The sequence below is a fragment of the Wyeomyia smithii genome, chromosome 1 (genome assembly GCF_029784165.1).
Source record: "Wyeomyia smithii strain HCP4-BCI-WySm-NY-G18 chromosome 1, ASM2978416v1, whole genome shotgun sequence".
NCBI lineage: Eukaryota > Metazoa > Arthropoda > Insecta > Diptera > Culicidae > Wyeomyia > Wyeomyia smithii.
In genome coordinates this window covers 127007782-127021822 of record NC_073694.1, presented here as the reverse complement: position 1 = coordinate 127021822, position 14041 = coordinate 127007782, and the positions used below count along the sequence as shown (strand labels likewise).

Here is a 14041-nt window from a genome sequence, read left to right as displayed (position 1 = left end):
AGGACTAAGTATAAGAAACAACGCCTCAGAAGAAACTTTTGCTTTAAAACCACAAAATCACATCAAAAAGCTCATGTCCGCCTAAATTGCGTTACTGTACACTGAACCAAATCGGCCGCACATTAGTGTATGATTATTGCTTCATTGAAGCCCTATACGGATTTTGTGTTAGCTTCAGGATGAATATCATCCGCGAGTTCAGTAACATAAACATAGCATTGCTGTATGTAAACAATTCTGAGACAGGATGATTATCATTCATTGGAAGGAAGGAAAAAATAAACAAACTGTATGTTTTTCATTGAAATAGTGAGAGACTCATCGCGTTTTTCTTAAGTGATCATACAATTTAAGTTTGAAACATAACACACTGCAATATGAGATTAGAACACATAGAAAAGAAAAAAAATATCTCATAGTTTCAGGATATTAATCATTATGAAATAAAATGGACGTATTACACTACAAATCTACTTTATTGTGAATTATCAACCATGTAAATATAAGTTTTTCGATTTTTGTTTTCTGCTTTTTATTTAATCAAACGATTGATACAATTTTCTGCGAAACATAACTTTTTTATCAATTTGCTCTATAGTAAAAGGTGGTCCATCTAAAATATTCATAACCATGACATAAATTTCATCTAGCTTTTCTCCTATTTCAAACGCCTGATAATGTTTGTTGAAACAGTGAACTTTCCATCTTGACGCAGATGCGTAGTCTTCATTATCGTATTTGAGAAATTCTAATATTTGATACAATTCTACTATAGATTCTTGACTTACTGCTACGAAGTTTCCCGAGCAATACTTTGTGTTTTTGTGTGTTATGGACTGAGCGGTTTTAACAATTTCACGCCTATCAATGCTAAAATTACAAACACTATCTACATACGGTTTTTGGCCCCAGAGTGATTCATCGTAAATACAGTCTATCACACTTTTGGAAAAGGACGAGTTTACTACATCATGAGTAAAATATAAACTAGCTTTAATGCACATAGTTAAACAAACATTTTTTCTTGACGAGTTGACATCAAAGTATTGCTTGAAATCTCTGTGACGAGCTTCTTGGCGGAAACATGACATTTTCCCTATTGGGCCGCTATTTCTTATTATTCTTGGATAGTGCGTCAAAAATGTTGCTTAGGCTTCAGATGTTGATTAAATAGTGTAATATACTGTTTATGATGCTCACTAACAAGATTGTTCAATCGTTCTAAATTTTCATTTGTGAAAGCGGGTAAGTTAATGGTATCGATTAATTCTATTAGTACGGTGGCATAATTCCATACAGCATCGTCTGGTGGAAAGAAAGAACCGAAAATGAAGGTGAAATTGTGACTAAATACAGCCATTTCATTAGCCGTCATTCTAAGGCTGACACATTTTCCTTTTCTTGCCTTTACAAATTGTTCTTCTAAGTCTGGCATGCGAGACAGGGCTTGCTCAAACCGATAATTGTTTAACATCTTTCGTTTCCTATTAATATCATCTAGAGTACAATAACGTTTCGTGTAAATACAATGGTTAATAATTTCAAGAAACCCATAATGACACACTCCCATACTGTAAAGATCATGCATAGAGTCCGCATAAAAATTTCTTATTACGTGGGAAGATGTCATTCCATTGAACGCGGAACTGCCAGTTAAACCAGACTCTGACTGTTTAAGTGCAACGTCTGTTTCATAGTTTTCGATCGTTCGTAAGTATTCTTCGTATTCTTTCGTATCACACTGCAAGAACTCTCTCGGCCTCCAGCAGAATCTACAGTAGAACTTTGCCGAAAATGATCCAGCAAACTGTAATGTTTGGTGAATACCTAGGTTATCTCCTTGAACAAGCATCAACGAAACGTGTATTTTGTATTCTCGGTTACTGGTATGGATAGTAATTCCATTTTCTTCGATTTTTTTGAACACATCTACTACATGCTTCATAAACGTATCTATTCCATGTTCAGAAATATCAACTTTCTTGATTGCACCGGCAATAAATACATTGCTTAATTTACTTAGTTGGTGCTCAGGCAGTGTTGGAAATGAATAATATAAACCAGAAATCGAATGCCTTTTGTTGTGGGAGCTCAATGGATCATTGATCTCAAATTCATCGGTATAGAAAAATAGTGGAATAATTAGTTTTCCTGGGTGTTTATCAACATTGCTTTGATATAAAATACCACTAACGAAATTTACATATTTATCTCTGACTTGCATTAGTTTGTTGATGTTGGTGATTATATCTATTAATACATTTTCGGTTTCAAAAAATTTCCTGATTTGAAACTCTATATCCAGTAAGATTAAATGTGTATATTTGATACTAATGTCATTGTCTACTTCATTAATGCTATTGTTCTTAATGATAAAAACTCTTGGCTGTTTAAAAAGATCTGATTCTGTGAGAAACTTGAAGAATTTGTGCTCTGTATCAATGAAATCAAACATGGTAGACATTTTATGTAGATAGATATCAGTAACATAACGTGTTTGCGGGTCGAAAGTTTGAAACGATATTACTGAACGGATGAGGCCTTCAAGATGACTATTTAAATCTCTAACTCTAGATTGAACATCAAGAACACCCTTTCGTGTTATGTTACGCCGTTTGTGGAGATCAAGCAGGAAATTCAGTGCCATGCGATCAATATCCCGTAACGATTGAACAAACCCACTGCTCTCGGTAACCGTTGAAGCTCTTTGGGAATGTACTGCTGGAACTGATACCTAAAAATAATGAAAAAATATCTTTAGTACCCTATGGAACTGCGAGGTTTTTAGGTTTCAATTTTAAAAGTTGTATATTTATAAAGAAAGCACTAATTCCGAGCTAGGTTTCAAGTCTATATTCGGTTCAGGTTTTGTGAGGGGATTTTCATATTTTTCAAAAAACTAAAGGCCCGAATACACACACGGCGTGACAACGCCTCCCTGACGAAAATTGTCAGTAACTTCTTGAAACCTTCTAATGTGCCTTCTAGCATCTACCATCTTCCTTCGTCTACACGGAAGACGCAAGCACGCCGTCTCGAACTCCGCCGTGTGCTAACCTTCTTGTTGTCATGCTACCCAATTCATGTTTGTTTATGTTTGTTGGAAGAAAAAATAAAGCAACACACTTCTAGAACCACCAGCAGGCGAAAAATGATACAACACGGCGATGCCACCGCCTTCGCCAAAAGAAGGCGACACAAGGCCGTGTGGAAGGCACGATGCGTCTACACGGAAGGCAGTCAAGTACGCAGCCGAAGGCGGCGAACGACTACCTTCTCCAATAGAAGGCACAGCCGAAAGGTTCTGGCTGGAAGGCGTCCCTACGGAAGGCGCGATTACGCCTTTTAATTTGTATGGAGAAGGCATCATTACGCCGTGTGTGTATTCGGGCCTTAAATATAACACTCATACATTCTTCGAGGCAGAATTTACCAAGTAGTTTTAATAAAATAAAAATGGTGCTTACCAGTGGTGATATATCATTCGTGAGTATGACAGATTTATCTCGATGTTCCTGCTCACATCGCTGCTCTGCAGCGTTTAATTGTAGATGGGTTGAAATATGTCTTGAAAAGCGGTATACAGTTGTAAATTTTTGTTTACATTGTTTGTACGTGCAAACCAGACGAAGTGGTTTCTCTAAATTATGAGTTTGTAAATGTTTTATATATTGCGAAGCTTGTGTGGAAATGTATCGGCAATCTTTGACGAAGCAACAAATAGAGTTATTCATAGACATATCGCTTTAATCTCTTCGATTTGCTTATATTGAGCTGGCGCTCTTGTGTCATAGATAACTTCTTCGATAGTATACCACACAAGCTTGGTAATTTTTGAAAACGGTAGTTTAAAAATGTTGCTCATCCTAATCAAGACATTTACGGCTCGAGCCGCTGAATCCAGTTTGTATACTATATCCTCGTAAAGCACATAGAACTCTCCTTTCGTAGAGGTGTAATCAACTCCAATGGCGACTATTTTGGGATGTGGCGTAATATTTTGGACAGCGTAAGCTTCAAAAAGTGTTTTGATGGACTCGCGCGCAGAGTCCAGACTACCAGCAAACATTAGCACATCTTCCTGTGCGGTTAGAATTGCTGGTCTCATGGTCTTTGTAATTTTGCTAGGTTTTACACAACAATTGAGTAGAATTAAAAAGCAACAAATGAGGGCATCTAAAATGAAGAAAAATAAAAATAACATAAATTAAGTGTGAATGTGATAGACTATTAATAATCTTTACCTTCAGATTGATTTGAACGATTCATAAATTCCAGCACTACAAGAGAGTTCTGGCTTCGAACTTTCAATAGGAAATACGTCCTTAATTTGTCGATTATATTTTTCCAGTTAGCTCTTTTTTCTTTGTATCCCAAATCACGGTAATCTTCATCGATCTGGAACATGGAAATGAGACATTAAAACTTATTCGATTCTTTCAACCGCCAGCTAACGTAAAACGCATAAAAGTCCCTTGTATAAGAAGTTCTATATAATATGAAACTGATACGCGGCACAAAATTAATGCAAGAGATCTGCTATTCTGCATATTGGCCATGAAATATAAGTACTGTGAACTAGGTGAAATTTTCACACAGTTCAAGAACGGCAGATTCATTGGCATAGCATGACTGAGTGACACCCGGGGCGGAAAATTTGGGTGTAAACCACTTATGCTGCAATTAAACTATCTTGTGATCAATAATTGTGACTTGACTTGACTTTATTTTAAAAAACAAGCAAATCGCAACAAAAAAATCAAATTTCGTGGGTAACACATCGATAATTGGTAATTATTCGCGCGAAAGTCACCCTTTTGAAGGCAGCTCGCATGAAAATTATTCTATTGGGTGTCACCGCCCACCACGCTACGCCAGTGGGCAGATTATAATTGATGTGAATATGCTTCAGTGAGCAATATTATCGTTACAGTTTAAAACCGAATCCATCCACTAGTGATAATCGGTATTCCTCTTTAACTACACGTTTTATATTGTGTCGGAAGTCATGCATCGGATGGACTAAACAGCACCTGACTTCCGACAGTGTGTATAACGTGTAGTTGAGAGAAAAATCCATTGTCGCTAGACGATAAAACCAGTTTTTAACTAAATAGATAATATGTTACTTTCGGCGAAAAATGTTGCTTGCTTACCAGTTGATATCCGAGCTCCTCTTTATAGTGGGGATATTTTATAAAAATATCGCCACACTTCAGGCTTCTTAAGCAGGTAATACGAAGGTAAAACGTTTCCTTCCACATTTTTAATACAATATCCCACGGATGGACGTTGAGCTGTAACCATCTTCGTGCCTGGTCAACCTTGGAGTCCCGCTCGATTATATCTGATGTAGATGAGTTTTCTTTTCCACCCAACTTCCTTTGATGGTCTAATTCCCTATCTTGCCTTTTACTGATGGTCCCTTTCAATCGTTTATATGCTTGATGAATGCTACCACCGGGATTTCGCCGTTCATGTGGTGCTGCTGGAATATAATACGTAATCTAAAAGTATCAAAATTTATGATGAACTTTTTGTTGGGTTTCGTTACGGAAATTGCAAATTTACCATATCTTGCTTTTCGTGTGGCAGAAGAAGTTCAATGCATTTCGAATAGTTTTTCAAATAATCTTTTGAAAAGCGTCCTCGTCCTCCACTTCGCTTTATATGATTTTCCGCAATTATTCCTGATAGTTCTTTTTTGCTGTCTTTCGAAAGTGTTCCATGTTCAGCGTTACTTAAAATAGCTTTGCCGGTGTCTGTACGCTTCAATAATTCTCGCAGGTCATTTGGCGTAAAGAACGTGTTGTCCAAGCTATCTACATGAGTATCGAGTTCTTGATTGTCTGATTCTATGTTCCAATTACTTGGCTTCAGGGCTCTGATACCGTGCTGCTCTATTTCCTGTTGTACGTCGTTTATTACATAACTAAACAGCGATACTTCCGGCACCTTATTGCACATATTAGCCTGTTGAGTTAGATAAAATATACGGGTTAGGTATGCAAAGTATTACGAGAAAATGCTGTTCTATTTGTTGAAGTGTTGGATTGTTGAATTCGACGAATAATAACAGTGCTAATTTTGAGTTTAGTTACCTGACTGACAATAGTCGAACATTGTTCTGTTCGTCTACAGCTTCTTCTCTTTGGTCTAATAAATTCAAACTATCCGTCTCCACCAAGTAAAATTCATGCTCCATGTCAGGAATCTCCAACGCAGTGCCCTGAAGAATAGAAGAGTTTATGGAATTTGTTCTATCTGTTTTGTAACAGTCCCGGTAAACGCGAAAATGAAATAAGCAACCAACATGAGCGGCGTTAATGCGATTGTTCAACAATTCTTCGAAAACCATTATCCCGAAGCCTGTTTTCCCAAAAGTTATTGCCCTGAATGTACTGATGTCCCGAAGACCAGTTTCCCGACAAATTTTACATTGACAAGTCATATAAAAAAGGACGAAAAGAAACAGAAAAAAATTATGAAAAATTCGAGTTCCAGAGTAATTTAGAACGCAATGGTAAAAAGTGACCAACAGATGAAGAGAAGTCATGTAAAGAAACAAACCCTCTAATAAACAAAATCGAAATAATAATCAGATCAAGCAAAGCTTATTCAACTTTGTACGAAACCTTATTTTAAATTTATTTAGCACTTAATTCCGTAAAACGGTTTTTGTCTTTACTAAAGGGTATGCGAGCTTGCTTAAATCAACACAAGCGGCATTACTGATGGTTTTTGTCTTTGATACAAAATTTGCACGCTTGCTTATAGCGGCACTAGCAGCATTATTGCACATTTCTAAATTAGCGTTATTTTCCTGGTCAATGAAATCGTCATTGAGTGGCACAAGTTAGTTTGTCTGTGGTACAACGATACACTGTGCCCCAGTGCTGAGTCGAGAAAACTAGCAGCTCGAACCCGACGTCACAACCGTGTGTGGGAGAGCTAGCCTACCGACATCACCAACCACAGAATTACGGGAACCAATGTGCTCTTTATTCACCAAACAATCCAATTTCTAAGTACGACTCAGGTCGGAAAATAGCCTTTGACAACAACAAAGCGGAAGTGTTTCAAACATGAACTCCAAGTAGTATAATACATCCAGCAAACTATACGTCCACTGTGTTTAAGCTTTCGTCTTTCGGTTCGTCTTTCCGGTTATTCTGTTCATCATCGTCTCACTGCACGAAATCACCATATATATTTTGAAAACCCTTTGCGAAAAATGTCACTCGTCAACAATCTACAATAACTGTAAAACCTAACCGCAAAAGCTATTTATTTGGCTCGCGCCTTATCACACGACTCCACATGGCATCAGACTAAAATCGTTCAACCAATAACGGTACCTTGTAGCACGTCACTACAGTTTGTAGTGGCCGGCTCTGAAATAAAAACTAAGTCACTAAAAAGTAACTTGCTACCACCCCTGCAAAAAGAATAAACCACTACTGCTCGTACTAGAATGGCCTCATATAAAAGTTTACATAGCTATCAATGCATAACTTTCGAAATTTAGTGGCATTGATTTTACGAAAATTGTTACAGCATTGTTTGGTAAAAGGGAACAATCCCATTGTTGTTTAATATCGGGAATCGTAATTCAAATCTGGGTATCATTATCTCTTCTATGGTATATTTACCATTTATTCGCTTATCACTTTTTTGATTGTAACTTTTGCATTGAAAAGGTGCAACTAAATAACACAATACATTATACTGGTGAACACAAGTTTTGTCCTAGAATTCGAAGAACTGGAAGAAAAATTTTAGCTTTTTAACCATTCCTGTGTTAATTATACCACTGGCAAAGATAACTTTTTAAGGGACTTACATAAGTTTTCCCGTAAGCTAACGTAGAAGCGACGAATCCGACGAGCATTCACTGTGTGGCATTTTGACGCACTTCTGGCTTCAAAATTCAAAGCAATGGTTAGAAAACTATAATCTATTTAGGAAAACTATTTTGAGCTCTGAGCATCATTTTTCCACTTTTGTCGACCAGTGTTATCGTTTGCTTTTTTTTTAATTTGTATTTGAGCCTTAAAAAATCACGCAAGTATCCATTTCTGGATCATCAATACAAGAATAGTTCTCAGAGGTTTTCGAAAACGCATATGAAAGCACAATCAGCTGAGCTATTGGCCTATTGGGCATAATCGCTCCTAGTGCGTTTGAACTGTAGAAACAATTATCTTTTTCACGGAACGTTTTAACTGCATATATAATAGGGCTCTTGCAGCTTCGTTAAATGTGCCCAACAGACCATGTAAACAAGGTAGTCAAAGGAACTTACCGATACTGATTGGAGCAAGGGCTATTTTGTAAGCCGCCGATATCGCTACTTCAAAACGTCGTTGAAAATTAATCAATTCTATTATAGGCCTTAGCCAAATGCTTGATAGAAGGCAACACCAAATAAAATAGATCAATGCTTTAGGTTTTTTGACCATAAACTAACTCACGCACTGCAAAGGTATTATTTGTTTTTTCCCGTTCAAACATTTAACGAGTGAAATCACTTTTATTTAGCAGTAGAATCGAAACCGAAAAATAACTTAACCGAAACCAAGCCAGAGTGAAAAAGTCCAACCGCAACGCTCGCAACTCACATTATAAGTACTTGGTTGCCAATTTCCAAACAAATGAAAATTAATCCAACATCAAAGTATATAAAATCAGGTATTGTATGATTCTCGTTATGGGGCTCTCGTGGATGATTTTCACTCACATCTGTTTTTAAATTCATTTGCTTTGAATGTCGGTTGGCATCCTTTAAAATACGGAAGTCTTTTCTTTGCTTAACAAATTTTTATTTACCGCAATTCACATGATGAATCATGCCATTTAACATCAATTATCATTCAATCGAATATTTCATATGATTTTAGATGTTTGCATAATCTGATGATTCTTAATGATGAATCATTCAGTTACGACCTGGCAAGTTGGTTCAGTGTACCACTGTGCAATGAGTTTAGTTACCTTTTTCACCACAAGAGGGGGTGTCCCCTATGCGTCTTCTCGAAATTATATGAGGAATTCGAGAGTGAACTATATTGGTATTATAAGATATTTGGCGACGGTAAGCGATCGTACATTTTGGTGTACGTCGACGATATGCTGATTGCGACATGCAGCAAATGCGAGTATGATAAAATTATTTTATATTTGGGAAATATGTTTCAACTGTCAGTGCTAGGAGATGTTAAACATTTTCTGGTATTACAGGTATCACGAAACAAAGCAGGTTACAGCCTGAATCAGAGAGCTTATATCGAAAAGTTGCTGTTACGTTTTGGCCTTGAAAACGCGAAAGGATCAAATACCCCTATGGATCCCGGATACATACAGCAAAAGGAGGAGAGTGAGGCCCTTCCGGATAATGAAAAGTTTCAGAGCCTTATCGGAGGTTTGTTGTATCTATCCGTAAATACAAGACCAGACATCGGTATCAGAAGGCTGCCAAGAATTATTGTGGCTTCGTAAACTGCTCCAAGACTTTCATGAAGAGTGCAAAGACCCGGTTCGTATCCTGGAAGACAACCAAAGCTGTATGAAACTGTTGAATAAAAACGGCGGATCGAAAAGGTCTAAACATGTAGATACAAAATTTCATATCGTTAAAGATTTAGTTGAACGCAAGCTGATAAACGTAGAATATTGTCCAACACAGGACATGCTTGCCGACATTCTTACTAAACCGTTAGGTCGAGTTAGGTTGGATGCTACGGGAAAAAATTGGTCTACGAGCAGCGCGCGTTGAGGAGGAGTGATGGCAGCACTGCAACCTAGTGCAATGTGTCATTTGCATCGCGCTTAGTATACAAGTGTAAACAAATATGGCTGTTGAGTGGGAAGGTCGCTCTACGAACTAGAAGACATCGCATTTCTATGCCGAGGTATTCGAAGAGGCAATGAGAAGAGAGTGCGATGAAGCCAGTTGGCTCCGCCCGACTGGTGACCAACTAGTTGCCATACTATCGCGGGCGTGCGACGCCACCATACCTGAGACCCGCTGACCTAACCCCCCTAACCGTTAACCCGTGGGTTAACGCTCTTTCCACGCCACGAGCCTAGTTCTTGGCCTCCGGCAGTCGAGTCTCACGTCCGATGTTCCAGTATCTCAGACACAGACTAGGGATGGTCGGCCAACCTGCGATGAGCGACGACAGCCGTGTCGAGATCGAGGGAGAGGTTGGGGTTACGAATGAGGAACTTATCATGATCGCCAACTCTCTAAAGGTGAGCAAGGCATAGGGACCGGATGGAATCCCTAACCTGGCAATCTGGCTGGTGATTAAAATGGCCCCCGGCCTGTATCGGGCAGTCATGCAGAGGTGCCTGGATGACTTCCCGGATAGGTGGAAGCGGCAGAGTTTGGTCTTACTGCCGAAAGCTGAGAACCGCCAGGGGACCCATCGGCATACAGGCCTATCTGCGGGCTGGACACTGCGGCAAGGTGGTTTATCCTCAGCAGGCTGGTGAGGTGCACGAAGGGTGTAAACGGTCTGGCAAGTAACCAGTTCGGTTTCCGGAAGGGCAGGTCCACGCTGGATGCTATCCTCTCCGTCATCAAGACGGCGGATTTAGCACTCCAGCGCAAGAGAAGGGGCATACGCTATTGCGCAATCGTCAGTCATGTATGGTGGGGTGTTGAAATTAAAGTTCCCTGTAGGGGTTGTGATCGTCGGCTTTGCAGACGACATAACGCTAGAGATTTAAGGCGAGTCGATCGAGGAGGTCGACGTGTGTACGCAAGGTCGAAGTCTGGATGCACACCAGGACGGAGGTCACGGTTTTGAATAACCGCTAATCAGAGCAACAGGCGGCGGTCAGAGTCGGAGACTGCACCATCACCTCAAAGCGATCTTTGAAGCTTTTGGGGGTTAAGGTTGACGATAAGCTCACATTTAAGAGTCACATCAACTATGCTTGCAAGAGTTTTATGAGTGAGTTGACCTGCACAACTAGTTAACATGTAATGAATTCCTCTCGAATATTCGGTCAATATATCTTAGAATTATCATCCGATTATAATGAACCGTACACTTACATGTCATACGTCCGATTGAGCTGAAATTTTGCATAGATGGTTTTTTGAGCCAATAAACAAAATATGTATGCAGTTTTTGAAATTCGATGATGAATTTTTTTCCATACAGTCATTGCCACCCTAATATATACCTATTTGCTTTAAAATATGTTACTTGGATTGAAATTACGCACATTCATAGAAATGCAAATGAAGAAACCTGTAAGTCTGCTGTTTGTGATTCAAATAACGTTGAGTTTGATTTTGACCAGACGTTTCCGGATTCCGGAAACTTTACCCAGTCCAGATAGCTCCGTTCTGGTCCAAGTTAATAGTGATTGCGACATCTTTCAAGGAGTCATTCAAAAAATGTCATTTCCCATGTAATCGTCAAAATAGGTAGATATCCAAAATATTTTTTTTTACACATGTGTGCTTTGCCGTACATAATGAAAAAGTATGTACGTCCTATGCAACAATTCAACAATAAGGAAACGACGGCTAATGGAGTTCATTCTCATGTAAATTCTTTAAAATACTGCAGAAGTAGCTTTACTCCCTTGATTTTTTTAACCGTTATGTTGTTGACTGTCCGAATTTAAATCTGCAACAAGACCATGAAGCCAATTCAGAATAATATTTGATCAGATCCTAACCCGTTATAAGGCCGTGGAAAAAGCGCAAAAACTTCAGTAAAGCATAACATTAGGAAAAACACATATGTACCATTGTTTGAAAATACACGGGGGTCTTTTTTTACGCGGGTTATTTTTATGCGGTTTTTTATACGCAACTTTTTATACGCGATTTTTTACAATAACGAGGATTATTTTTACGTGGTTTTTTGAAATAACGCGGATTATTTTTACGCGATTTGAAAGATTATTTTTACGCGGTATTAAATAAGTTTAGTATAAGTAAATCCAATAAAGTAAAAATCAATCGGATGGTTCATGACAATAAGATATTCTGTTTTATTAATCTAAATAATGCATATTTTCAATATATTTGGTGTTATTATCAAAAAATGGGCAATTTCCGTTGATTCGAGAAGAAGAAACAAAAATACATTAATGATTGTACAACGGTACGAGTCAGGGACGTTGCGATTTACTTCCGTTGAAGAAACGAAAGCTTAAACATGTAGTAAAATTATTATAAAAAAGTTATTGTCATGTTTTTCAATGAATATGCATTTTAGAAACACTAAAAACTTATTTTGTGTGTTTCGTTACCATTTTTAAATCATCTTCAAGTTTACATTTACTTACGTGCCATTATTTTTAATCGGATCTTATTATTGAATGGAGTTTTTTTACGCGATTTTTTAAAATTACGCGGATTTTCTCAACACGGTACAACCAACCGCGTAAAAAAAAACCCCAGTGTACACTATTGAATCAATTGAAAAAATTAATGACAATATAGTTGCCACTGCCCGTTAACCCCAGCAACGATGGTGGCCAATGTTTTGCCATTGCATTGTAAGATTTATTTCATTGTAATTATAAAAGTATGAGTAAGTAAGAAAAACTCACCAATTTGTTGGATTTTAAACACAGAATTTTTCATACGCATTCTGAAATCGCGGTTTGTTTACATGAAAATGACCTCCAAATTAACATTGTAAACTTTTAACAGTCCTAGAAAATCTGGAGTGTTGTTAGATTCCTTTGAAGGGCGTCGGTTAAGAAAAATGTATATACAATATTCTTATGTCGAATTCGTTTTTACGGCAGGACTATACCGTCCCGGACTACACTTTGCAGCTGAAAAAAAAAACACTTTCCGAGCAGTTGCAATGGTGTGCGTAATACCAGAGGTAGCTATCACTTTGTTTTGTTTTGGTCATTAACGCCATTGTCTTTTTGTACAGTACAGTAGCGTTTGGCTACTGTACGGATTCGGACGATGATGATTCCAAAAGCTTAAAAATTTCCACCATTTCGCAAATGTTTTGACAAAATAAAATCCAACCTGATGTTTGACACCTTTGACACGCGAAGAACGATAATCAAAGCAAACCGATTTTGACACATTTTTTTTTTGATTTTGACCCATACGTGTGATTGTGTTGGTGTCTTCAAAACTGCACTCTGTTCTTTCGCGGACTGTCCGGAACAGAAAAGGGGTAGTCCGGAATAGTCCGGAAAATGAAAAAAAAAAACAGCTATAGGACAAAGTGTAGTCCGCGGGGTAGCTACACCGCAAGAACGAAAACGACATTAGATTAACGAAAAAATATTTTTGGTTGGTGGCAATATAGTTACCACCATGTTACCACTGCCTTATAAGGGTATAAAGTGCCCTCCAAATAGGTGGTTATCATAGTTCATTACAAAAAAAGAGATTCAGAAATATTCAATGTCTACATGACAAAAAAATACTGGTTGGAGATTAGAGTGATCTGATTTTGTGTCTGATTTCCACCACCTGAAGACAGTAATTATAACATTGGGTGTGTTCTGCAGTTAAAACAAACAACTTCCTCTTTAACTTAATGGTATATAATTTGGATGATAGAACTGCTTGATTTGACGCAATCAAAAATCAAAAAAAAATTATCGATGCCGTCTAAGTAAGCCGCGAGATATGCGGGCACCTGAAAACAGCGCAATATCAATATTGGATGATCAATTAAGAATGGATGGAATGTCATGTAGCTTGGCCGATATCGGTTGATTTCAAAACCTATCAAATCGTGAATGAATGACTATTTAATAGGGTAAATTTTGCGTTATCACTGTGACAAAATAATGAATAAATGGTGTTCCAAAGAAAAAATATGAGCAATTGGTTGTGATTAATTGCTTGATGATGTAGGGTACAGGATGCCAACAGGTAAATATTACACACACGGTGTATTGCAGTATATACTGCGTTGAGCTTATCAATCGATTATTGCTGCCCAAACGATGTTTTGCCAAGTGGTTAGACATTGCGGAGTCTTTCGTGATACGTGACTAGATTTGAAATGAGACGACGCTATGTCTGGCT

At 38.0% G+C, this 14041-nt stretch overlaps 1 protein-coding gene across 1 annotated transcript; it reads right to left on the bottom strand.

Moving 5' to 3' along the window:
* Positions 1–557: 557 nt before the first annotated feature.
* Positions 558–8613, bottom strand: LOC129718098 (uncharacterized). Its single transcript, XM_055668519.1, has 7 exons — positions 8306–8613; positions 6102–6229; positions 5572–5973; positions 5157–5507; positions 4245–4398; positions 3468–4176; positions 558–2734 (listed from the first exon to the last, which is right to left on the bottom strand). Exons 3-6 carry the CDS (start codon positions 5965–5967, stop codon positions 3731–3733), a joined length of 1347 nt encoding a protein of 448 aa, XP_055524494.1. The 5' UTR covers positions 5968–5973; positions 6102–6229; positions 8306–8613; the 3' UTR covers positions 558–2734; positions 3468–3730.
* Positions 8614–14041: the final 5428 nt, after the last annotated feature.